At 47.0% G+C, this 26,445-nt stretch overlaps 1 protein-coding gene across 1 annotated transcript in view; it reads right to left on the bottom strand.

Moving 5' to 3' along the window:
* Positions 1-406: 406 nt before the first annotated feature.
* The window catches only part of LOC147112236 (protein disulfide-isomerase A6-like), a 96,675-nt gene continuing 70,636 nt past the window's right edge, over positions 407-26,445 (bottom strand). The window contains exons 12-13 of the mRNA XM_085996315.1: positions 20,032-20,125; positions 407-712 (exon numbers count right to left, since the gene is read on the bottom strand). Of these exons, the coding sequence (XP_085852441.1) occupies positions 644-712; positions 20,032-20,125 (163 nt within the window). The 3' untranslated portion in view covers positions 407-643. The remainder of the gene's footprint in view (positions 713-20,031; positions 20,126-26,445) is intronic.

Here is a 26,445-nt window from a genome sequence, read left to right as displayed (position 1 = left end):
AAAATAGCAACTTTTGGTGTGTATGCAGAATAAAAGTCTTGAACCTGACCAACTAGCTTACAAAAGCAGCGTAGACAGCAGTATAGAGCACAATATTGTTAGAATTTCTACTCTACTTGGGTGAGCTTAACACACACTACAAGCAGTCATTAAAAAAACAGAAACAGAAGAATCTGAACTGATAGATGATACTAAGGTACATATTGTTGATAGCAAAATACTGCAGATGCTGGAAATCCAAAATAACAACAGAAAATGCTGGAAAAACTCAGCAGGTCAGGCAACATCCGTGGAGAGAAATTAGAGTCAACGTTTCGGGTCGAAACCCTTTTGGGTTGAAAAGGGTTTCGACCCAAAACGTTGACTCTAATTTCTCTCCACGGATGTTGCCTGACCTGCTGAGTTTTTCCAGCATTTTCTGTTGTTATTACATGTTGTTGATAATGGTCAGCAAAATCTGTCAGATCAGGTGATAAATATTGCTTTATCAAAGATTGAAATTATATTCTAAGTACAAGTATACTTTTTTTTTTTTAAAAGGCCACTACTGGTTGAAAAAAATTATGAACAAGTTTAAGCTATACTTTACAGCATTCATTTCGTCTGGCAGTTGAAATCCTTGAAGAAGGAGTTTGCTATTGACTCACAACTCATCATCTTCTAAATCTTCAAAACTTGGACCACTTAGGATAATAGGCTCTTTCTTAGGCAACTTTAAAAACACAAATATGTATATTTGAACACTTTCTAAACAGAATATATTTAAAATAGAAATGAAGGTAAGACAACATGTTAGCACAATACATGGAGTTCCAGATTTGGGAAGTGAGGCTTGAGATTATTATTTTAAATAATTATATTCAATGAGATACCTGTACCTACTGATTTCCACATAAACTATAGATCATCACATTTAAAATATAAAAAGATGATAAAAATAATGGGGCTGAAATTCTGTGGGGGTTCCACCCATTTCATACAGTAACTCAGGAAATGGCCAGTCGCTTCCATGGGGATTTTGCCAGTCTCTCACCAGAGTTACAGTGGAAGATGTGTTAAACTCTTACTGAACTTGAGCTCTAAGTACTTGATGATATTTAAGTCCTGGGACTGACACATAATATGGGAACCATTAGGCTCATTGAATTTATAACAAAAATTATATCACACACCACTCTCCAAATCCAGGCTCACAGACTTGGAACATTTCAGTCCAAAATGCAGAAAAAAATATTTTTGAGATCTAATTGTAATTTAAGGAATCTCTAAATTAGGAAAATTACTCCAGATTAGATGTTGAAATTTAACTAAACACACCGACAGGGAATGCTCAAAAAATCTGAGAAGTCCACAATACATTATTTCCTCTGTGCTACTTAAAAAAATCCTGTGAGGGATTACAGGTGTATAAGTGAGCCCTTTTACCTCTAGGGCTTGTGTTGAAATCTGGTACAGGTTGATGGGATAAGACGTCTGCTGGCTGTAAGAGTTCAAAAAGAATGTGGACAGCTTCAATATAGTGAGCATAGGCCATAATTAGGCACTAAGTTGATAGTCCTATTCATGGAGGGCTCAGGATAGCTAGTGTGGGAAATGGAAAATGTCACACTAATGCATTAGGGGATATTCTTCTAAGACTGGGGAAAATAGAAAGAGCTGTATTCTGCATCCAACTGTGCTATGCCTAAATTGGGAGTACTTGATTATAGCACTGGGATAGTGTTCCATTCCTCAGCATTAACATTCTTCACAATGATTCATAAAACATATCTTTCCTTGGATCATGTGCGCCCACAGTATCACTGTTATATTTGCCATGCTCAAAATAAGATTCAAGTGCCTTGCAGTCTCTTCCTGCTGTTTAACATCTATTTTAGTCACAATTTTTTTTCAGACATTAACTATGTGATGTACCTTTTAGCACCTGTTAACAACAAAAGAAAGTAAATATATGGAGCAGTTCCAGACTCATGGCCATTGCTTTCCTCTGCACTGCCTTTAAAGTACCTCAATGGGCTTCTTATGTAGCTGCAACCAGAACGATACACAGTACACCAGCTGCAGCCTGATCAGGGCACTGTACAGCTTCAGCAAGACCTCTGGAGATTTGAACACAACTGATTTGACAATATAATCCAGCGTACTATCTGCTCTGTTTATTGTCATCTCAGGTTGTTTAGACACAGTTAACCACAAATCAACTATGTAGGATTCACAAAATTCCAGGACCCCCTACTCAATGGACATGTGTCTGGGGGACTGTGTTGGACCTTTTAGAGGAGAAATGTGGACAGAAATATCTCACTATTAGGTCCTTTGGACTAAACTAGGGCCTATTGGATTGAGTTTGGACATTTTAAATTGTATGCTGGGTCTGCACAGGAAAATGGGATCCAGGCAGTCTAACAAAAGCCCACCTACCAGGGACCCAGATACATACATATTTTAATAGTTCTTAAAACGGCTATACAGAAAAACCCTGGCATCAACAAAACACACAATGGACAGTATCAAGACCTGATTACATTCTAACAGCACCATTCAAAAACCCCATCCACACCTTCGGGAATCTTGTATCACGCTGATGCTCAATCAGCCCACCAAAATTCTCACAAAGGGATCACATCAGAGTTGATCAGCCTGCCAAAATCGCACAAAAGGGAGTCATCTAAAATCAATTGTGCACCCGAGTTTTGGCGCGAAAGTTTAAGCAGCCTCGCAGGTATAACTGGGGGCTTGCTAGTAGCTAAAAAAGAGATCTCAACAGACGGGCTGAAGAGAGAGAGTGCCGGCGGGCAGCACACCGGAGCAGAAGAAACGTACCCGAGAACACGCTGGAAAAGCACTTGGACTCTGGGCTCTTTGACTCTGGCTTTGAAACATCTAACTTGCCACACGAGGTTACAGCAACGCAACAAGAAAACCTAACAAGAAGCCTCGGAGTCACTGAAAGATCAACCATCATCCAGCGCTGACTCTAGGAAAAACTTGTTTACCATCAAAACGTCGACCAGTGCTAATACCGAAGACACCGCAACCAGCCAAGGAGTCCACAAGATTGAGGAGAGAGAAAGCAGTGAGCAACTGGTCTAAACTGTGGAGAAATCCTTTGGTGAGCATAGTCCCTGTAATTTCAGAGCCTAACTTAGCTAGTGTAGTGGTGGGAGGTGGTTTTATTCTGTTTTTTTTTTCTCTCACTGCATAACTTCTGCACCCGTTGCGTATACGTTTTGTTTGGTTAATTCGTGTGGTGTGCGATTTCTAAATAAAATATTTGTTCTTGCACCAAACAGTTGTCTGCCTATATCTATCACATCCCCTAAATAATCCCAAGCCCCAGAACCAGGGAGTGGGACGATTCGAACCATCAAGGTCAATTTAAAAGGCCGACAAACCCACCACCCCCTATAACTAGTACCCTAAGTCTCTTTCATCTTCTCTGGCAAGTTCTATCCCATCCATGAGTGCACATATCTCCTACTTTTACTTCTAATACATAGGGGCCAAAACACAATTTCTTTTGGTACAGAAACGGTGTAGTTCTGACATAGTGGACTGGGATTTGGGTGTAAATCAGATGCACCAGAGTTATAACTATTCTGCAATATATGCTCAATTCTGGTAGCATTAATTGCTGGCAGAAGATGCACCCACCTCCAAAGTGGTGCATGTATGCAAATAACAGGAACATGAATCATAGAATAGTACAGCACAGAGGGAGGCCATTCGGCCCATCGAGTCAGCGCCGGCTCTTTCGAAGAGCAATCCGGTTAGTCCCACTTCCCCGCTCTTTCCCCGTATCCCTGCAATTTTTTCTCCTTCAAGTATTCATCCAGTTCACTTCTGAAGGCTACTATTGAATCTGCATCCACCACCCCATCAGGCAATGCATTCCAAATCTTAACCACTCGTTGCGTAAAAAAGGTTTTCCTTATGTCGCATCTGGTTCTTTTGACAATTATCTTAAATCTGTGACCTCTCGTTATTGACCCTTCAGTCACTGGAAACAGTTTTTCTTTATTTCCTCTATCTAAATCCTTCATGATTTCAAACACCTCTATCAAATCTGAAAGGAAGGAAGGAAGGGGAGGGAGGGAGGACTTGCATTTATATAGCGCCTTTCACAACCTCAGGACACCCCAAAGCTCATTGCAGTCAAAGAAGTACTTTTGAAGTGTAGTCACTGTTGTAATGTAGGAAACACAGTAGCCAATTTGCACACAGCAAGCTCTAACAAACAGCAATCTGATAATGACCAGATGATCTGTTTTTTGTGATGTTAGATTGAGGGATAAATATTCACCTCAGTATTCTAAACACTTCCCTTCCCTGTACCACATGCTTCTCCACAAGTCACAAGGGGATATTGTGCCAACTCTCCTCATTCCAATCACACACTCACCTGTTGCTGCTGCCCTCACAACAGACACTAACAGCATTCTGCTTTTACCTGGTAGCAACTCCTGTTGCCTGCTTTCTCATTTCACATTGAAGCCACTTTCTTGCACATGATCATGACCCCACTCCATCCTGCTCTCAACTTCCTGCTTTTCCCTCTCAGCATGCACACTATATGAAGTTGCCCCACACATCTGCTCAACACCCTTTACAAGAACCACATAATAACTCTCTCCCTCTTTTTCTGCAGGAGAAGCTTGCTTACAATAATCAGGAGAGGATCAGAACTGGAGGCAGGAGCAGCCTCCATCCTAGCCCTAACCCAGATGGAGAAAGAAGCCATAGACATCCTCGGGGCAAGCACAGCAGGGAATATCAGTGACAGTGAGGTCTATTACTTGTACCTTTTCTCTTTCCTCAAGCTAATCACACATTCAGGCAGCTTGGCAGCCTAATGCTGCATAGTGTTGCTAATCATCTGCCACTGCTGAGTCTTTCGGTGTCATGCTTGCCCATATCCCTCTCCTCTTTTTCTAGGTCCATCTGAAGACATGGAGCCTGCAGAACATCACTGAGAAGAGTCCTCCTGAAGAAGCACCAACATTCACTCCATCCCACCACCCCAGGTGGGATAGATAGTGAGTTAGAGGGGTCTGCACCTAGTGAATCACAGAGCACAAGCGAGCAGGAGCAGGGGCTAGTAGAAAGGACAGATCTGGAGATGGCTCACCATAGGGCTAGCTCAGCTCCAGCTCTGCTGAGGACAGAAGAGATGCTGACTTCAGGGGCCCAGCCTTCAAAAGAAAACTTCTTTCTGCATATATGCAATTGTATGAGGTATTGGAAAACCTGCCTTGAAGCTGCCGTACTATATCCGCTTCCCGCTTGTATGGCATTCTTGTGCAAGGTATCAGTGCTCTGTAGCCTACCATGGAGTGTGTGGTCACCTCGGTGAATGCTGCAGTTGGGCCCTCACACCAGGAGTCTGTGTCTCAAACTAGTGCCATTCAAGCTCAAGGCTCCATGTTACCACTGTCTTCGAAAGGTTGGAGGCTTCAATCGTGTCGCAGCTCTCCTACAGCCTGCTGTCCCACAGATCAGTGGGAGGGATGAGCTGAAGCCCCATGGCAGTGGTAGTGAGGCAACAGGAGTGGCATATGTTGCCCTCTCTCAGGATGACAGTATGTGTGCTCCCTCAACCAAAACCAGCTATGATGCCAGAAAGTCAGCTGGGCCAGACTCCCTGGCAGCAGTCGAGATGCTGCAGTCTGCAACCGCGTTGTCTCAGGCCCGAGTTCCTAGAGGGCACCGACCACAAGTATCTCAAGGGCCCTCATCTGAGCATCAACAGGCTTCCACCACCCATGCTGAAGCCATTGGGAGGGCTTTGTAGGAGTAGTAGATCAGGCAAGAAGTTACTTAACAAAAGCACTATGCGTTAACACATGGGTAAAAATATGATGTTATGGCTCTTGTATCAGCCATTAAACAAAAATCACAGCTTTTGGCTTTCCAACTTTTTCTGCAGCGTCGTGTCATAGTAGCTACTGAACCTGCAAAGTCAGGTGTCGTATATGAAAGTTGATCAGAGTTTCAAAGTTCTTTATTACAGGGTGTAAGGACTGGTAGAGGTCGTATTGAGGAGTGTTAATGTGGTGGTGGGAGGTAGGGTAAGGGAATGGAGTAGATCAGCTGAAGCATTGGGCAATCAACTGCTGGCAAATAGCACTGACTGCTGCAAGAGTGGGTTGTAGGTCTTAAGAGGATTACAGGAGTGTGATAGCCTCTCTGAAGAAGCGTAGCTTCCTGATTCACTGCTCCTCATAAAATTGGAGGTAGGTGACTCTGGGCCTATAGACCCTATGGGTGGGTAAAGGCGCTTGTGTGCAGCTCTCCTTGTGACGTCTCCGGGGAGCCCCGACTTGAGGCTCCTTGCTCTGCTGCTGCTGCTCCTGTTGCTTCAACCACAGTAGAGTGCGCAGGATGACTCCTATCGTGAGCACTGTGCTTCTTGAGGGCGTAGAAGCAGAAGAAAAGTGAAAATCAGCAAATTCCAATGGAAAGACTTGTAAAAAATTTCAGCCATGTGAACTGTATACAGATACCAATGATCGAGTGCTTGCAGGCGAGTGCCCCTTTAAATACCGTTCCAATTGCCGTTTCATGCCTCTACTTCCACTTTTACACCTTAAAATAGTGGTAGAAGTCCTACCGACATCATAGGGCCTCAATTTACTTTAATGAGGTTCTTGCCTACTTTAGGCTGGCCCCTGGGCTGTTCTTGCGAAGGCCCTGGGCGAAACTGCGGAGGCAGGATCAGAACGGGAACTAGACAGGAAGTGCAGCACTCTGATTTTAGGGTTGCTACTGCTCAGTTCCCACCAGGTGGAGCGAGTTAAAATTGTCCCTAATGTGTTTAGAGTTCTGTCCTTTTTGCATAAAGGTGGAATAAAAATCATTGAGCTGCCATTGAAGCTATTTATGTTCCCTTCATTCTCTTCCTGGGACCTACCTTGCTGCGCCTGTTCTTTGACAAGCAGGCATATGCTTTTCATTGGTAATACTGTGCAGCTTGTAACATACTACAACTATCCTGTTAACTCGTTCCAGGTCATATCGTAATCCAGCACCAGAATATTGTAAATATTGGAAATGTTTTAACATGATAGAGGTTTGCATGGTTATATTTCTGCTTTGCAAATGTGTGTCATTGTAAGCTATTTCTTGTTGGGTCTGGAGTATCCATAAGGTGTGATCAGCCATGTTTAGATTGGGTAGCCACATCTTCCAGGTACAATTCTTGCATTCTATCATTGTGATAAATAACTGTGTTCTGATATTTGTACTTGTACTGTAATGTCTGGAATGTTCCACCAGGGGGAACCACTAATGCTCCTCCCTGGCCCCGCCCCTCTTCTGGTATGTTCTACCAAGGGCTCGGTCGATGATGTACTCTGTTAACTCTGCCATGATTCTTATTTAATAAAAGGCTTCTGTCTTAAGCTTTAACTTCACGGATTCGGCAGTTATTTGGCACATCAATTTTATTAAATAACAACTTTTGGAAGATGGATCGATTTTTGAAACCAGAGTGCCTGGATATCGATCCCCATTCGGCAGATGCGTCGAAGAAATTTACGCATTGGCTCTGATGTTTTGAACACTTCATCGCATCATCGACCGATCCGACGGTTAACAAGTTGGGTCTTCTAACCAACTTGGTAAGTCATCAAACTTACTCTATAATTGAAGATATTACTACATATGAAGAGGCCCTCGCAGCTCTTAAAGCCCAGTACCTTAAGTCGGTTAACGAAGTATACGCCAGGTATCTCCTGTCTACTCCAAGCAATTACCCGAGGAATCTCTGGACGATTTCCTGCAGGACCTTAAGGCTTTGGCTAAGGGTTTCAACTACAAGGCTGTCTCTGCCATAGTGTATCAGGAAGAAGCCATCTGCGATTCTTTCATATCTGACCTTCGATCTAATTATATTAGACAGAGACTCCTCGAGAACGACTCGTTAGTTTTAAAAATGGTTGTCGCTGCTGCTCGATCGTTAGATGTAGCCCAGAAGAATTCAGAAGTGTATGCATCAGCCCATACATCTCTCTCAGCCTCGTGTGTTCCGAGTATGGAGGCATCCATAACACCAATGGAGCCCCCACTTAATCCTATTGTTGCGGCTGTGCCCCATGGGTCTAAGTGTTATTTTTGTGGCCAATCTAAACACCCCAGGCAAAGTTGCCCAGCCAGAGAGGCTACCTGTTTTAAATGTAAGAAACGGGGACATTTTAGTAAAGTGTGTAAGGGTAATCCTGTACCTGATGTCTTCTCTGCTGCCGCCTATCGTTTTACTCTAGCCTCGGCTACGGTTAACCAGACCATACCGTGTTCCTTGTCAAAATCTATGATGGACATTAAGATTAATGGTCGTCCTACTGGGTGTTTGATAGACTGTGGCAGTACTGAAAGTTTTATACACCCCAACCTTGTTAACTCCTGTTCATTGAAGGTGTATCCTACTCGAAGTGAAATTGTGATGGCGTCCAAATCCCTTACTTCGGAGGTAACTGGATATTGTAAAGTCACATTGACCGTTAAGGATACGGAGTATAAGGACTTTAAACTCCTCATATTACCTCAGTTGTGTGTGAACTTAATATTAGGCTTGGACTTCCAGTGTCAGCATGAGAGCGTTACCCTTAAGTATGGTGGATCCCAGCCTCCGCTCACAGTCTGCGGCCTTTCTACTTTAAACGTAAGCCCGCCTTCTTTGTTTGCGAAGCTTGCTCCTAATTTTAGACCTATAGTGACTAAGAGTCGACGGTATAGTTCAGAAGATAAAACATTTATAAAAGAGGAAGTGGAAAGGCTTCAACGGGAGGGAATCATCGAACACAGTGGTAGCCCGTGGCGTGCCCAGGTGGTGGTGGTTAAAACTAATGAGAAGAAAAGACTTGTGGTCGATTATAGCCAGACTATAAACTTGTATACCCAATTAGGCGCCTATCCTTTGCCTCGTATTTCTGAGATGGTGAACCAGATAGCTCAGTACCGCGTGTTCTCCACCATTGATTTAAAGTCTACCTACCATCAACTCCCCATCAAAATAGAAGACCGACCTTATACGGCCTTCGAAGCTAATGGGCGCCTGTTCCAATTCCTTCGGGTGCCCTTTGGAGTGACGAATGGGGTATCCGTCTTCCAACGGGAGATGGATCGTATGGTGGATGAATACGCGTTGGAAGCAACATTCCCGTACCTGGACAATGTTACCATCTGTGGGCGTGACCAACGGGAGCATGATCAAAATCTTGCGAAGATCCTAGAGACTGCAAAGAGGTTAAACCTGCCCTACAACGAAAACAAGTGTACCTTCAATACTACACATTTGTGTATTCTTGGTTGCGTTGTGGAGAATGGGGTAATCGGGCCAGACCCTGAAAGATTACGCCCACTTAAGGAATTACCTTTACCTCACACTGTAAAAGCTTTAAGAAGGTGTCTGGGATTCTTCTCGTACTATGCCCAGTGGGTGGCTAGCTACTCAGATAAAGTCCGACCTCTTATTAAGTCAACGTCTTTTCCGCTATCGGCGGAAGCTCAGGAGGCTTTCCTTAATATCAAACGGGACATTGAGAAGGCAGTGGTATGTGCCGTGGATGAGAAGATCCCATTTCAAGTGGAAAGTGATGCATCTGATTTTGCGTTGGCAGCAACTCTTAACCAAGCTGGTAGACCAGTAGCTTTCTTCTCTCGTACATTGCAAGGACCAGAAGTTCGACATTCTTCAGTGGAAAAGGAGGCACAGGCAATTATTGAAGCAGTCAGGTATTGGAGACATTATCTCGCTGGCCAACGTTTTACGCTCATTACTGACCAGCGATCTGTGGCCTTTATGTTCAACACTAAGCAGAGAGGCAAGATCAAAAATGATAAGATTTTAAGATGGCGAATAGAACTGTCAACATATGACTATGATATTCAGTACAGGCCTGGAGTATTTAATGAGCCATCGGATGCTTTGTCACGAGGAGTATGTGCTAGTCTAGGTACAGATAAGCTTCAAAGTCTCCACGACGCACTCTGCCACCCTGGGGTTACCAGAATGAACCACTTAATTAAGTCCCACAATCTACCCTACTCTATTGAGGAGGTCCGGACAATGACCAGAACCTGTCATGTTTGTGCTGAATGCAAACCCCGCTTCTATAAGCCGTCCGAGCCAGCTCATCTTATTAAAGCAACTTGACCATTTGAGCGTTTGAGTCTCGATTTTAAAGGTCCCCTTCCATCGAGCGACCGTAATGTCTATTTTCTTAATATTATAGACGAGTACTCTCGGTTCCCTTTTGTTATCCCCTGTCCGGATGTGACTAGTGCTGTTGTAATTAAATGCCTCTGCCAACTGTTTTCCTTGTTTGGCATGCCTAACTATATACATAGTGATAGGGGTTCTTCCTTTATGAGCGAAGAATTACGACAGTTTTTGCTATCGAAGGGGATTGCAACGAGTAGAACTACCAGCTATAACCCTCGTGGTAATGGGCAGGTCGAGAAAGAAAATGCGACAGTGTGGAAGGCTATCGTACTGTCTCTGAAGTCACGAGGCCTGCCGACCTCTCGCTGGCAGGATGTCCTGCCAGACGTGTTACATTCCATAAGGTCTCTTTTGTGTACAGCGACGAATGCCACCCCTCATGAAAGGATGTTTAGTTTTCCAAGAAAAGCTACTAATGGAGTATTGTTACCCACATGGTTGACGACCACGGGCCCTGTGTTGTTGCGCAGACATGTGAGAGGCCACAAGACTGATCCACTGGTGGAGGAAGTACAACTCCTCCATGCTAATCCCCAGTATGCGTATATTCAATATTCGGATGGGCGAGAGGATACGGTCTCTATTAAAGATCTTGCACCTGCTGGAGCTCGAAAAGAGTTCGACTCTGAGAGTAGAGTTTTCAATCGTGGTATTGGACCTTCAGAGACACAAACCCTCAGTGTGGAAAATACTGATGATTCTGGGAATTCGAATGAACCGGAGTTAGTACTCCGGGAGGAGCCTCAGCAAGAGTTACGTCGTTCCCAGAGGATTATCAGACCTCCTGACAGACTGAATCTATAGCAGGGGGTGAATGTGATGAAATAACTGTGTTCTGATATTTGTACTTGTACTGTAATGTCTGGAATGTTCCACCAGGGGGAACCACTAATGCTCCTCCCTGGCCCTGCCCCTCTTCTGGTATGTTCTACCAAGGGCTCGGTCGATGATGTACTCTGTTAACTCTGCCATGATTCTTATTTAATAAAAGGCTTCTGTCTTAAGCTTTAACTTCACGGATTCGGCAGTTATTTGGCACATCAATCATCCCCCTCGACAACTGGGGAACTCTTAATTCCCTCAAGGTATGTGAATTGTGACCACTCTCTGGAAAATGAGGGTTAAATTGTGAACCTTTTTGCTGGTGGTCACATATCATTGGAACACTAAGGAAGCAGTAGCCTTTTTGTTGATAAAAGAGAGGGCACTGCCGGAAGCTGTACAAATGGATACACAAATGTATAATCAGTGGCACTTTGTACATGGGGAATGCCATATGATGAGGGCAAAATTGCATCTGCCTCTATAGATGGTGCTGCATGCCACTGTTGAACTTGCGGTATGCTAATATGTAACGGAGAAGGGGACTTGTTATCTTGGTCATGCATCCTTGAACTGTATACTAGTTTATTAGTTACTTCACCTCTTGATGCCTGGAAGGACCTGGTGGTATAGAAGCCGAGTGCACTGGGCACTTTCACGTCCAAGGAGGGTGCTGCCAGATGGCAGCAATATTCACAATGCATCAAGTACCAAGTCCTAGAAGTACACCTCCCATGGCCTCAAACCTCTCAGACCATGTTGTCCTGCTGTACATGCTCAACCTCCTCCTCCAAAGCATTTAACATTGACAGACTTGATACAATACCCAAGCTGCAGAATTCACGTAAAGTCTCTTCCTTTATTAAATGGGGCAGACTTTCCACTTTGTTGCACCTGAGGAACGTTTAGTTCTCAGGCACAGCAAAGAGGAAATAGAAGCAGAGACCCACTGCATCAAGTTCCTGACCCCACAGTCCTGCTCTGAGTTGTTCAAGGCATCCTCAAAACTGACATAACTGGACCTGTGCCTGCAGTAGGCACAAGCCCAGTGTAAGCAAGCAGATGATGCAGGAGGGGGCGTCTGGCCCACTCATCTCTTTCTGGCCCACTTCTTCTTCGTTTGCACCCAAGCAGGAGACTAAAAATTCTCTAATGTTCTGTCAATGCTAATGCACAAAATTTCAACCCCTTAATTCATGTGCTTGCTCTAGTGCACAGAGTGAACTAAACTCCTCAGAAAGATAGTACATTATTAATTTGTTGTGTTATTAAAGGAAAAGGAACTATTTATGGAAATAAAAAAAAATCAGCCAAATGAAGACCTCCATTATGTTAGTGCACCATCAATCTAAGTCATGTTATTGCATAAAATAATCATCCTCCCTTTTGCAACAGCCATTATTTACTTGTCTGAACAAACTGTAAATGTTTAATAATAAACTGGCATCCCATTGTGTGAAATTCTATTTTAAAATTACAGTGAAGCCTATATTTATGGATTCCTAAGCCATCAGTTATCCTTTTTTTGCAGGTATCCGTATTTTCAAAATGGTCATTATTAGTACGCATTTAGCCAGGTTGCATGCAGATACTCGCTGTCTCCATTCGACTGGTTCCTTGAATCAGCAAACCTGTCACCCTCACCCGGTGACTGGCAGGGACAGTGGCCGCAGGGCGATTCAAACTCTGGGGAACGGCAGGGACAGTGGCCGTAGGGAGATTCAAACACTGGGGAATGGCAGGGACAGTGGCTGCAGGGCAATTCAAACTCTGGGGAATGGCAGGGTCAGTGGCCGCAGGGTGATTCAAACACTGGGGAATGGCAGGGACAGTGGCCGCAGGGAGATTCAAACACTGGGGAATGGCAGGGACAGTGGCCGCAGGGAGATTCAAACACTGGGGAATGGCAGGGACAGTGGCCGCAGGGAGATTCAAACACTGGGGAATGGCAGGGACAGTGGCCGCAGGGAGATTCAAACACTGGGGAATGGCAGGGTCAGTGGCCGCAGGGTGATTCAAACACTGGGGAATGGCAGGGTCAGTGGCCGCAGGGAGATTCAAACACTGGGGAATGGCAGGGTCAGTGGCCGCAGGGAGATTCAAACACTGGGGAATGGCAGGGACAGTGGCCGTAGGGAGATTCAAACACTGGGGAATGGCAGGGTCAGTGGCCGCAGGGAGATTCAAACACTGGGGAATGGCAGGGTCAGTGGCCGCAGGGAGATTCAAACACTGGGGAATGGCAGGGTCAGTGGCCGCAGGGAGATTCAAACACTGGGGAATGGCAGGGTCAGTGGCCGCAGGGAGATTCAAACACTGGGGAATGGCAGGGTCAATGGCCGCAGGGAGATTCAAACACTGGGGAATGGCAGGGTCAGTGGCCGCAGGGTGATTCAAACACTGGGGAATGGCAGGGTCAGTGGCCGCAGGGAGATTCAAACACTGGGGAATGGCAGGGTCAGTGGCCGCAGGGAGATTCAAACACTGGGGAATGGTAGGGTCAGTGGCCGCAGGGAGATTCAAACACTGGGGAACGGCAGGGACAGTGGCCGCAGGGAGATTCAAACACTGGGGAATGGCAGGGTCAGTGGCCGCAGGGAGATTCAAACACTGGGGAACGGCAGGGACAGTGGCCGCAGGGAGATTCAAACACTGGGGAACGGCAGGGTCAGTGGCCACAGGGTGATTCAAACACTGGGGAATGGCAGGGTCAGTGGCCGCAGGGTGATTCAAACACTGGGGAATGGCAGAGTCAGTGACCGCAGGGAGATTCAAACTCTGGGGAACGGCAGGGTCAGTGGCCGCAGGGTGATTCAAACACTGGGGAATGGCAGGGTCAGTGGCCGCAGGGAGATTCAAACACTGGGGAATGGCAGGGACCGTGGCTGCAGGGAGATTCAAACACTGGGGAATGGCAGGGTCAGTGGCCGCAGGGTGATTCAAACACTGGGGAATGGCAGGGTCAGTGGTCGCAGTGTGATTCAAACACTGGGGAATGGCAGGGACAGTGGCCGCAGGGTGATTCAAACACTGGGGAATGGCAGGGTCAGTGGCCACAGGGAGATTCAAACACTGGGGAATGGCAGGGACAGTGGCCGCAGGGAGATTCAAACTCCGGGGAATGGCAGGGCGATTCAAACTGCGGTGGACCAGCAGGGACAGCTCCTCTCTCCCGCTATTATTGCTTTGCAGTACACGATAGTGCAGGTGTTCACTGCGGCACCCACAGTCATTTCAAGACATCTAAGAGTGCTGGTAATTTCTCCTATTAATATAACCTTGTTGCTGGATTCCAGCATGAAATTGTACATAACCCTTTCTTCATTAACTTTTTATTCCCCTTCCTTCCTATAGACACTGAACTCTGCTGGGGTATGTTTCCATGGGCGTTAGCCAGCCTCTGGGTACCTAACCCAAGTTGAGTCAAACTCCAGGGAGCGGCCTCATATTGTTTTAAAATTGCAAAGACTTAAATGTGTCAGTTTTAAGAACTATGTACAATAGTGAAAGAGCTCTGCAGATGGAACAGACTGCTCTTTGTGTGTTTACCAGAACAACTTGTTATGTCTGTTAAGTCCAAGATAGACTCTGTAGTGAAGGACGTCCCTATGTTTAAACGAGGCAGAAGAATTATAATCAGTTGTCTTTGGGCACAGTGTGAATTAGAGGCTTACCGGCAGAGCCAGCTGCTGCATTTTGGAGGGGGGGGGGTGGGGGGGAAGGGGGGAGTACGCATTCAAACCCCGGGGATAGGAAGTGGCAACGGCTTCAACAACGACAGCAGGGGAACTCATCTTTCTGCAAGTACACCTTTCTCCTGTTGCCGCGAATCATCCACCTGTAGTACCAGTGACCACAACCCCAATTCCCCTTTCAATATTAGTCCCACACCTTACCTTCCCCCCGTTACTGACCATCGCAGCGTCCTCTTGGCCACAATGCTGAGATAAAAGCCACCACAAGGCAAACTTTCCAATCCAACTTTATACTGTACATCCATCCATCCAATACTAGCAGGGGGGGCCCGGCGTTGCCAGGGCAGTTTAGAGGGCTGTGCGGTTGACGGCCGGCCGCTGCCGCTCCCCCGCTCTGTGTGTCGGGTCGCGCGGTTGACGGCCGCCTGCTGCCGCTCCCCCGCTCTGTGTCTCGGGCCGAGCGGTTGTGAGGCCCGGCCTGAGTGACCCCAACTCACCTCCCGCTCCGGCGGGCCGACGCAGCTGCCCCGCTCGCTGCTGAGGAAAAGCAGGGGAAAAAATGGCGGCGAAGTTTCGGGAGGCTGCAGGATTAGGTCCCGCCCGTGACGCACCGATTGGTCAACCATCAGGTCACTGAACTGTAGGATTGGTCAACTGCTAATGAACGGATTTTTGAACATTTTTTGTATACTGTGCGAACAATTTTTGTCTGACCAAAAAGTAAATACACCTATGACACTCCCCTGACATACAGACAGACGGACAGACAGACGGACAGACATACTGCTTTATATATATAGACTAGCTGATGTGCCGAGGGTTTTTTTGAGGGCATGTTGTTGTTGGAAGAGAGAGAGAGAGCAACTTGGGGGAAGAGAGAGAGCAACTGGGGGGAAGAGAGAGAGCGACTGGGGGGAAGAGAGAGAGCGACTGGGGGGAAGAGAGAGAGCGACTGGGGGGAAGAGAGAGCGACTGGGGGGAAGAGAGAGAGCGACTGGGGGGAAGAGAGAGAGCGACTGGGGGGAAGAGAGAGAGCGGCGGGGGGGAAGAGAGAGCGACTGGGGGGAAGAGAGAGAGCGACTGGGGGGAAGAGAGAGAGCGACTGGGGGGAAGAGAGAGAGCGACTGGGGGAAGAGAGAGAGCGACTGGGGGGAAGAGAGAGAGAGAGAGATGGGGGAGAGAGAGAGACTGGGGGAAGAGAGAGAGACTGGGGGGAAGAGAGAGAGAGAGAGAGAGAGAGGGAGAGAGAGAGACAGAGAGAGAGGGAGAGAGAGAGACAGAGAGAGAGGGAGAGAGAGAGAGGGAGAGAGAGACAGAGAGAGGGAGAGAGAGACAGAGACAGAGGGAAGGAGAGAGAGAGGGAAGGAGAGAAAGGGGAAAGGGGTGGGGGGAAGGGGTGGGGGAAGGGAAAGGGGAAGAGGGGGAGGGGGAAGTGGAAGGGGGGAGGGGGAAGAGGGGGAGGGGAAGAGGGGGAAGAGGGGGGTGGGGGGAAGGGGGGGAGGGGGGAAGAGGGGGAGGGGGCAAGAGGGGGAGGGGGCAAGAGGGGGAGGGGGGAAGAGGGGGAGGGGGAGGGGGAAGAGAGGGGAGGGGGAAGAGGGGGGAAAGGGGGGGAAGAGAGGGGGAAGAGGGGGGGAGGGGGGAGGCGGGGGAAAGAGGGGGGAGGGTGGAGAGGGGGAGGGGAAGAGGGGGAGGGGGAAGAGGGGGGGGAAGAGGGGGTGGATGAGGGGGGAGGGGGGAAGAGGGGGGGAAGAGGGGAAGAGGGGGAGGGGAGGGGGGAAGGGGGGGGGGGCAGAGGGGGGAGGGGGAAGCGGGGGGAAGAGGGGGAGGGGGAAAGAGGGGGATGTAGGGCAAGAGGAAGAGGGGGAGGGGGGAAGAGGGGGAGGGGGAAGAGGGGGAGGGGGGAAGAGGGGGAGGGGGGAAGAGGGGGAAGTGGGGGAGGGGGAAGAGGGGGAGGGGGAAGAGGGGGAGGGGAAGAGGGGGAGGGGAAGGGGGGAGAGGGGAGGAGAGGGAGGGGGGAGGAGGTGGAGGGGGGAGGGGGGAGCGGGGAAGAGGGGGAGGGGAAGGGGGGAGGGGGAGGGAGAGGGCAGGGGGTGTGTGGAGGGGGGAAAGGGGGGGTGGAAGGGGGGAAAGTGGGGGTGGGAAAGCGGTGTGGGGGAAGGGTGGGGGAAGGAGGGGGAGGGGGGAAGGGGGGAAGGAGGGGGGAGGGGGGAAGGAGGGGGAGGGGGGAAGGGGGGGAAGGGGGGAGGGGGGAAGGGGGGAAGAGGGAGAGGGGGAAGAGGGGGAGGGGGGAAGAGGGGAAGGGGAGGGGGAGGGGGAGGGGGGGAGAAGGGGAGGGGAAGAGGGGGGAGGGGGAGGGGGATAGAAGCGGGGGGAAGAGGGGGAGGGGGAGGGAGGGAGGGGAAGGGGGGGAAGGAGGGGGAGGGGGAAGGGGGGGAAGGGGAGAAGAGGGGGAGGGGGAAGGGGGGAAAGAGGGGGATTGGGGGGGAGGGGGAGGGGGAGGGGGGAGAAGGGGAGGGGAAGAGGGGGAGGGGAAGAGGGGAGAAGAGGGGGAAGAGGGGGAGGGGGAGATGGCGAGGGGGAGGGAGGGGGGGAGGGGGTGGAGGGGGAGGGAGGGGGAGGGGGGAAGGGTGTGTGTGGGAGGGGGGTGGGAGGGGGGGAAAGGGGGGTGGGGGGTCAAGGGTGGGGGAAGGAGGGGGGAGGGGGAAAGGGGGGGTGGGGGGGAAGGAGGGGGGAGGGAGGGGGGAAGGGGGGGAAGGAGGGGGGAAGGGGGGAAGGAGGGGGGAGGGGGGAAGGGGGAGGAGAAAGGGGGGGAGAAAGGGAGGGGGGAGCCAGCAGACCCTCTCCCCTCTGCCAGTGTTGAGAGTTGCGCTGCCGGCGGCGGTTGGAGAAGGCTAGGCCCTGGGGCCTCGGGCACCCGCACTGACATGGCCCAGCCGAGCGCAGCGCCCTGGTCAGCCCGAGTTCTGCAGCCGCCGTTCGGCTGCAGGCCACAAAGCACCCAAGCCCAGTGCCGGCGATGGCTCCGCGGAGCTCCGTGCCACCCCACCAGCCTTTAGAAAGATGGCGGCGGAGGTTACGCTCGGCTCAGACCCGCCCGGCCCACAAAGCACCCGAGCCCAGCGCTGGTGATGGCTCCGCGGAGCTCCGTGCCGCCCCACCAGCCTTTAGAAAGATGGCGGCGGTGGCTACGCTCGACTCAGACCCGCCCGGCCAGCCTTTAGAAAGATGGCGGCGATCGCGGGCCGCTTATTGAGCGGGACGGGAGGCGCCTAGCTCGGGCGTGGCTGGGGAACAGAGGCCGAGGCTTCGAGGCCTGCAAAAACGGTGAAAGGTAGGAAAATTAATGAGGTTAGAGAAAATATTTACAAATTAATAAACTTTTTTAAAAAACAATTTAATTGTGTTTTAAAAGCAACTTTTTTTTTGCTGGAAATGTAGATTTGAAAATAAACACGCAGAAAGTGGGAAAAAGAAATGAAGAGTTAGGAATCAAGATGGCGGCCACTCACCTCAGCTCAGAAGGATTAGGCCCGCCCACACACGCACCGATTGGTCAACCATCAGGTCACTCAACTGTAGGATTGGTCAATCATCACGTCACTCAACTCTAGGATGGCCCGCCCGCACACGCAATGAACCCGCCCCCCGTGAAGCAGCGATTGGTCAACCGTCGCGTCGCTCGACTGTACGATTGGTCAACCTTCACGCCACTCAATGCTAATGAGCGGATAATGAGCGGAATTTTGATCGTTTTTTGTATACCGTCTGAACAATTTTTGTCTGACCAAAAAGTAAATATGCTTATGACCATTCCGGAATCATAAGCTTTCTTTTGATATAACACATGTGTAGGTACGCTCTATAACTTTTGAGTGTATAGAGGACATACAGACAGACAGACGGAAGGACAGACAGACAGAAGAGCTCTTTTATAGATATAGATAGATGACATCAAGAAATCAACTCATCACCCTTATGCATTCCTTTAGTGAGTGTCTTGTGTGTGCCCTTTGCCTATCCTACTGATGTCACGCTGTGCTACCCCAGTGGCTGCAGCATGGCTGGTGGAAGGCTGCTGACTTTCAGTGGGGGACACTGCAAATGGTCTTGCTGGTTGACCTTGAGGTGCTGGTGGCTAGGAGTGTGAAATCGAGTGACGGTGTTTCTTCTTCTTCACTCTCCTCTCACTCTTCTTGGTCAACCATTGGCTGTGCAGGCTGCACTTCTTGGGGTGTGAAATGAGGAAGGCACAAGGGTGGAATTGTGGTGAGGGGATGGCAGAAAAGCAAGAGGTGCATGCGAGGAGGAGGATAGCGTATGAGGATACCAGCATCTTGTATCCTTCCAGCCATGCCGCTGGCCAAGGGCTCAGCCATGCCCCTGCCAAGAATGGCCAGCACCCTCTCCTCCAAGGGGGTGAGCTGAAGCTAGGAATGGGGGGTGTGCCTCATAGTTGGTACAGATTGTTGGTAGATGTGTGATTGGCGGGGGGGGGCGGGTGGTCGTGCATTGGGAAGTGTGTGAAGCTAGTGGTGCAGCTGGTAGGAGACGGCGTTCGAAGATGCATTCACTGACCTTGACCACTGGTCTGAGGTCATGAAGCTTCTATGGGCAGTGAAGGCAGGTGGTGGGGGCGATTTGGTCCCATATTCTTCTTTCTGGAGGGCCTCCTGGTCCCTGTGGGTAGAGGAACTCTCTTGCAGTGTTAACCCCTGCACAAAGCTGGAGTACTGCATGCGATAACCTGAGTGCCCCTTTCCTGGCTTGCTGAAGCACTTTTAGCATTTTTGTAGGTGCGGAAGGCAATTCAATTTTAAAAGCTGAAGACTCCCATTTGGGAATTCTTTTAATGTTAATTGTTTTTTCAGAAGGTAGTTTAGCTGTAAAAGCTAAAAACTGCCTATTTTTACATGATTTTTATTTTTTCATTTCAGAAAGCAGTTCCCTTTCTGAAATGACAGCCTTGCTTTAAGAGCAGGCTGTTCTTGCTGCAATGACGCTATGGCCAGGCTACATTGGGGCCTCCTGCCAGGACGAACGCCACCAGAACGGCTTTGCACTGCGCCAATTTACCGGTCCTGCCAGCGCCACTATTTTTGGCTGTCGTTAACACCGGCCCGCAGTGGCACCGGCAGGTTTTTACCAATATCCAATTTCTAGGCCATTGTTTTTAATAATTGAAACAAAAAATTACAGACTCAAAGATAAATTATACTTCATTCTATATTTTAAAGTAATAAATCTTCAACCAGGTCTATATCTAGGAGTCCTAGTTAAGTAGAAGTAACTTACTTCTTCCTTTTTGCCATCCCAGCGTTTCACTGTTTTGACTTTCGGAAAAACATCACTTATTGGTGTTCTGTAAATATGTCCCGTAGAAAGTTTTCTATCGATCAGCAATAATTAAAACACAATGGTTACTTTACTACATTGGAAGAAAAGGGAAGCTTCTTCACAATTATTTTTTTCTGTATTTCACAATCAAAATATGTGAATATATCACATACCATTTTTACTGTTAAATTCAAATAAAATATTCATCACCCTACTTTGCATTTTAAGCATCTTATTTGAATCAGTTTTAATTATTGTACCATGTAATTTCAATAACCAGAAGACAGAATTTTAGGATCTATTAAACAACCATTGTTTCTACAAACAACTCAATAAAAAAAACACAAATTGATTTTGACTTAAAAGACCTGGTCTAAAGAAAATGGGTTACTACAGCAAAAACTCATGTTTGCAAAACATTCTCAGATAAAATTAAAACATAATGGCCCGGATTTTGCGTTAGTAATAACGGCGAGGCTGTTAGCGCTGTGTAAAACTGACAGCAACTTCTGGCATCTGCACATGCGCAGTTAAACGGGGAAATCCGGAAGTTGCTGTCAGTGTAACCCTGCTCCTCCACAGATGGAATCAACACAGAATCACTGATTTGATGTGAACTTCAACTATTTATGCACTATTCTCGCTGTAAAAACCAATGAAAATGTTAAGCCTTGTTCAATCAGGAGTAACTAAGTTTTCAACTGTGTACTAAGTCATAATTACTGCTGAACAACCTCTCTGGCCCTGAAAAAACAATTTTACAAGTATAGTCTCCTTCCCTCAGAAGAACATTTAAAAATTGCTTTTATTTTTTTAAAGTTTGTTTTATGATATTTAAACTTCTCCCTTAATCCCATGTGTATGTCCCAGTCTTTATTTTGCTTTCTGCACAATGATTTAAATGTGAATTATATTCTTTGCTTTTTACTTCCTGCTTTGCTGGCTATGAGAATTCTTCAATCTCATTGGCTGATCAGCCTGCCTGTTGCTGGATGACACAGATCCCCTATAGATGCTACCAAATTCAAAGTGACGTTGGAATAGAGGAATTCTACGCTCTAAACAGCCCACTAAATCTTTGTGGGCAGCTTTTGCGAGGTCAGCGGCGAGCGCCGTCCCTTCGCCACTGACCACAAAATCCGGGCCAATGAATTGACGGTAACAATTTTCACAATTTACTGTCAACATTTTTTTTTGCAATACTGAAGACTCATGTCACAAAACCACCACTTCTTAAGGTTTTACATGATGCACAGTCATGATACATGATGATCATTATTATTATTACCACTGAAACCACAACTACTGTAACACATTATTTGAATAGCAACTGATTGATGCACAGACAATAGGAAATTGATACACACGATACAATACCAATCAATTTAAAACAGTAAAACAGTAATCCAATCTCAGACTTTACTTGACAATACATGAATACTTAAGTTTTGGCACTTGCAATTTATATCATCTGGACCCTTCTACTGGATTACATCCTTGTGTGTCACAAAAAGTTATCCAGTATTGTAAGATACCCTATTCGTGTATTTTTACATATGCGTAGGATTAGGATTTGGTTTAATCGCATATGATTTTAAGGTTTTTGCTTTCTTTTAAACTTGTGGATGGCTTGTGGATTTGTATTGTAGCTAGAAATAATGAAATAGTGTCAGGGCACAATTTAGCTGACTGTGCTGATTGTTTCCTGCTGAAGTATAGGATGTGTGATTCGTGCCTGTTTGACTTGACTTTGTCAATACATTGTGAAATGAGATAGTCTTAAAATAGGAAAAGGGACAATGGGCCCAAGATGATTAGTTACATGCTTGATGATAAACAAGTTAGCATCTGGTGTTTTGTCAGGAACGACCTCATTTTTGGGGGTCTTTTTTTTTTACAACAAACTCTTGTTATCAAGATAACAAGGACAGTATGCTTGACTAGAGGCCTATAAAGATATTTCCTTCACAATTGGTAGAAATATAAGAACGAAAAGTTCAATAAAGGTTACGTCTCTATTCAGAGGAAAACCGGGGTAATTGTGTTTATTTCTCTGTACGACTACTGCTTAGAGACATTGGGCTGGATTTTCATTGAGGAGGTGTGTAGGAGGCAGGACTACAACTTTTGGGGTTATAGTCCCACCTCCATCGAGTTGTGGCCAACCCACACGATTTTCACTTGATTGACCTTGTTGAGCCCGCCCAGCGGGCTCAGCAGGCCAATTAAGGGCCACCCGGCAACAGGTGACGTCACAGATTGACATTTCATTTGTCAAAAGCTTTTGACAGATGAAATATCAGCAAACACTGACAATCTGTACTCCAAGTTAATTCCTTCCTCTCAGGCTGATTTAGAGATCTCTCCAGAACAGAAAGCTGAATGCTGCAACTTTTGACAGCTCGCGGCCATTCTGCTTTCTATGCCGGTGAGATGAGGGACTCCCGAGACCTGAAGGAAGGAAGGCTGTAAAGGTAAGTAAAGGTAAGTAAAACTTCTTTAAACACTTTACACACACCAAATACACTTACCTCTTCACTCATGCACCCATCACTCACCTGAACACCGGACATCTCGAACCCTCCAAGCCCTTCAGCCCGATGGCCCACCTCACTAACTTGGCGTGGTTTGGAGCCGTTGGGAATCCCACACTTCAGCAATAAAAATAGGGATTAGGCTAAAAACTGCCTGTTAACAGGCAGTTAATTGGCACTAATCTCCTTCCCGCCTCACGGAGGTGGGCCCCAGCACAGGTCGGGTACCCGCCTCCTTTGAAACTGGCATGGAGGTGGGTTGGGGGCGGGATGGGTTCGTGCCCCCCGATTTTGAGATTTTAACCCCCCACACACCTCCAATCCCGCCTCCACGGCCCAATGAAAATCCTGCCCATTAAGTGTGAACACAATAAAAGGTTTAAGTTGCAACCATAATTGGTGTCAGACTCAAATTTTCTTAAGTATTCTCTATATAGATATGGAATTTTCTGGATTGCACTTTCGCAGAAATTATGCCAAAATTTGTGCCAATCTTGCTGACAAGAACATGCACCCAAATTTCCTGTGAAGCTAATTTGCCTGTGCTGGAACATAAAAACTGGTGTAAAACATGCGCATATTCAGCAGTAATTACCTATAATTTGTTGTGGCATAGCATCGAACGGCATTTGCCGTTAGTTAGCTTTGCATGTTTAGGTTTTAAACATTTGTCTGTGGCAAGTTGCTGAAAGTGTGAGATGACAATGTCGCAGCGAGGGAAACAGGGCATCTGGGACCTGAGTAAACTGGGCAGGCAACTGTGTTTCTCCTTAACCAATGAGATTGAAAGATTGTGAAATTAACAGTGTAAGGACTGAGCAGGAAGTGTAAATTACAGTGGGTGAATTTAATGTCAAATCAGGTACAGAAAGAGAAATAAAGAGAGGGAAAGAAAGATTGGATTAAGAGAGAAAAAGAGAGACTGAAAGGAAAAGTTTAAAAAAATTTAATTTAAAATTTGACATTTTTAAAATCTCCAACAATTGAAACCTGAAGGAATGAGACTCCACATTTATAATACAATAGCAAAATACTGCAGATGCTAGAAATCTGAAATAACAACAGAAAATGCTGGAAGGTGCCAGGCAGCATCCGTGGAGAGAGAAACAGGGTTAACGTTTCAGGTCTGGGACCCTTCATCAGAACTGGGATAAGCTGGAGATGTAACAGATATTAAGCAGGTGCAGAGACAGGGGGGGTGGTGGGGGGTGGGAGGGGAGGAAGGAATTGAAGGAATATACTGTGCTTATGTAAGAGGCAGGAAAAATAAAATGTTGCAAATGGGAATGGCAAAATCATACAGCATGAAAAATGCGGGCAGGGGTTATAGTTTGAAATGATTGAACTCAATGTTGAGTCCAGAAGGCTGTAAAGTGCCTAATCGAAAGATGAGGTGCTGTTCCTCGAGCTTACGCTGAGCTTCATTGGAACAATGTAATAGGCCGAGGACAGAGAGATCAGAGTGGGAGTGAAGCGGAGAATTAAAGTGACTGCCTGGACCATAACCCCACTAGCAAACATCAAGCCATGGGATTGGGGGCAAGGTTGGCGGACAGAAAGCAAAGAGTTGGAATAAACGGGTCGTTTTCTGAGTGGCAGGCAGTGACTAGTGGGGTACCGCAAGGATCGGTCCTAGGACCCCAGCTGTTCACAATATATATTAATGATCTGGACGAGGGAATTGGATGTAATATCTCCAAATTTGCAGACGACACAAAGCTGGGTGGGAGGGTATGCTGTGAGGAGGATGTCGTGAAACTCCAGTACGATTTGGACAGGTTGGGTGATTGGGCAGAAACATGGCAAATGCACGATAATGTGGATAAATGTGAGGTTATCCACTTTGGTGGCAAAAACAGGAAGGCAGATTATTATTTGAATGGCAATAGATTGGGAGAAGGGGAAGTGCAAAGAGACCTGGGTGTTCTTGTGCACCAGTCGCTGAAGGTAAGCATGCAGGTGCAGCAGGTGGTTAAGAAGGCAAATGGTATGTTGGCCTTCGTAGCAAGAGGGTTTGAGTACAGGAACAAGGATGTCTTGCTACAGTTGTACAGGGCCTTGGTGAGACCGCACCTTGAGTATTGTGTGCAGTTTTGGTCGCCTTACCTGAGGAAGGACGTTCTTGCCATGGAAGGAGTGCAGCGAAGATTCACCAGGCTGATACCTGGGATGGCAGGAATGACGTATGAGGAGAGATTGTGTCGATTGGGCTTATACTCACTGGAGTTTAGAAGATTGAGAGGGGATCTCATCGAAACCTATAAAATTCTGTCAGGCCTGGACAGACTAGATGCAGGAAGGATGTTTCTGATGGCCGGGGAGTCCAGAACCAGGGGTCATAGTCTAAGGATAAGGGGTAAGCCATTTAGGACTGAAATGAGGAGGAATTTCTTCACCCAGAGAGTGGTGAACCTGTGGAATTTTCTGCCACAGAGGGTGGTGGAGGCCAGTTCATTAAATATATTCAAGAAAGAGTTGGATATATTTCTTAAGGCTAAAGGGATCAAGGGATATGGGGAGAAGGCAGGGACAGGGTACTGAATTTGGATGATCAGCCATGATCTCATTGAATGGCGGAGCAGGCTCGAGGGGCCGAATGGCCTACTCCTGCTCCTATCTTCTATGTTTCTATGTTTCCAAGACTGTCACTGACCTCATCTCCACTGGAGATCTTCCCTCCATGGCCGCCAACCTCATAGTCCCCCAACCCCGCACAGCCTGCTTCTACCTTCTTCCCAAGATCCACAAACAGGACTGCACTGGTAGACCCATTGTTTCAGCTTTTCGATTAGGCACTTTACAGCCTTCTGGACTCAACATTGAGTTCAATAATTTCAAACTATAACCCCGCCCCCATTTTTCATGCTGTATGATTTTGCCATTCCCATTTGCAACATTTTATTTTTCCTGCCTCTTACATAAGCACAGTATATTCCTTCAATTCCTTCCTCCCCTCCCACCCCCACCGCCCCCCCCCTGTCTCTGCACCTGCTTAATATCTGTTGCATCGCCAGCTTTTTCCAGTTCTGATGAAGGGTCCCAGACCTGAAACGTTAACTCTGTTTCTCTCTCTATGGATGCTGCCTGGCCTGCTGAGTATTTCCAGCATTTTCTGTTGTTATTCCACACTTATAATAGTTAATTTTCAGGGCCAGAGAGGTTGACCAGTAGTAATTAACACTTATCACATCATTAAAAGGATACTTAGACTGAAATGGACAAGACTTAGCTTTCCATGGTGAGTTTAGTTCGTATCTACTGCGCAAATACAGGAACTTTACAGCATTCAATACATTTCAATGGTGAGGCAGACAGTGAGATGCAGTTTTCGCGAAGCTAACAGTGGAGCGGCACATCACAGACAGCAACTTTTAGATTTCCCCATTTAACCACGCATCTGCCCTTGCCTGAATTTGCTGCAGCATTAGTGCAGCCTTGGCGTTAATTTGACAGCAAATTATGGGATATTATCTTTCATTCTAATTGCTTTAATCTAAGTGGCTGGAAAGAGCCTTAAATTCATGATTTTTTTAGTCATGTCCTAATAAAGTTGATCAAAGCCATACACCTGTATACTAACATTTTTACTTCATTGTATATTTCTTTAAGTAATCAAGCATGTAAATAAATTAAACTTTTTTCTTCTCTAATCATTAGTCCTTAATAAGTGCAACTAATTCAGGAAGCCTGAATATCATTTTTTAGAAAACCAGATTTGAATAGTAGCTGCAACTGGATCATAAGATTCCATACAACCACCTTTATAATTGTATTGCTGATTGGACCAGTATTTATTTACTTATATTTAGTTACTTCGGGTCCTGCTTTGCCTAAACTA

This window comes from Somniosus microcephalus, chromosome 9 (assembly GCF_052327205.1).
Source record: "Somniosus microcephalus isolate GS21.2 chromosome 9, FLI_Smic_1.0, whole genome shotgun sequence".
Taxonomy (NCBI): Eukaryota; Metazoa; Chordata; class Chondrichthyes; order Squaliformes; family Somniosidae; genus Somniosus; species Somniosus microcephalus.
This window is presented reverse-complemented; position numbering and strand designations above follow the sequence as displayed.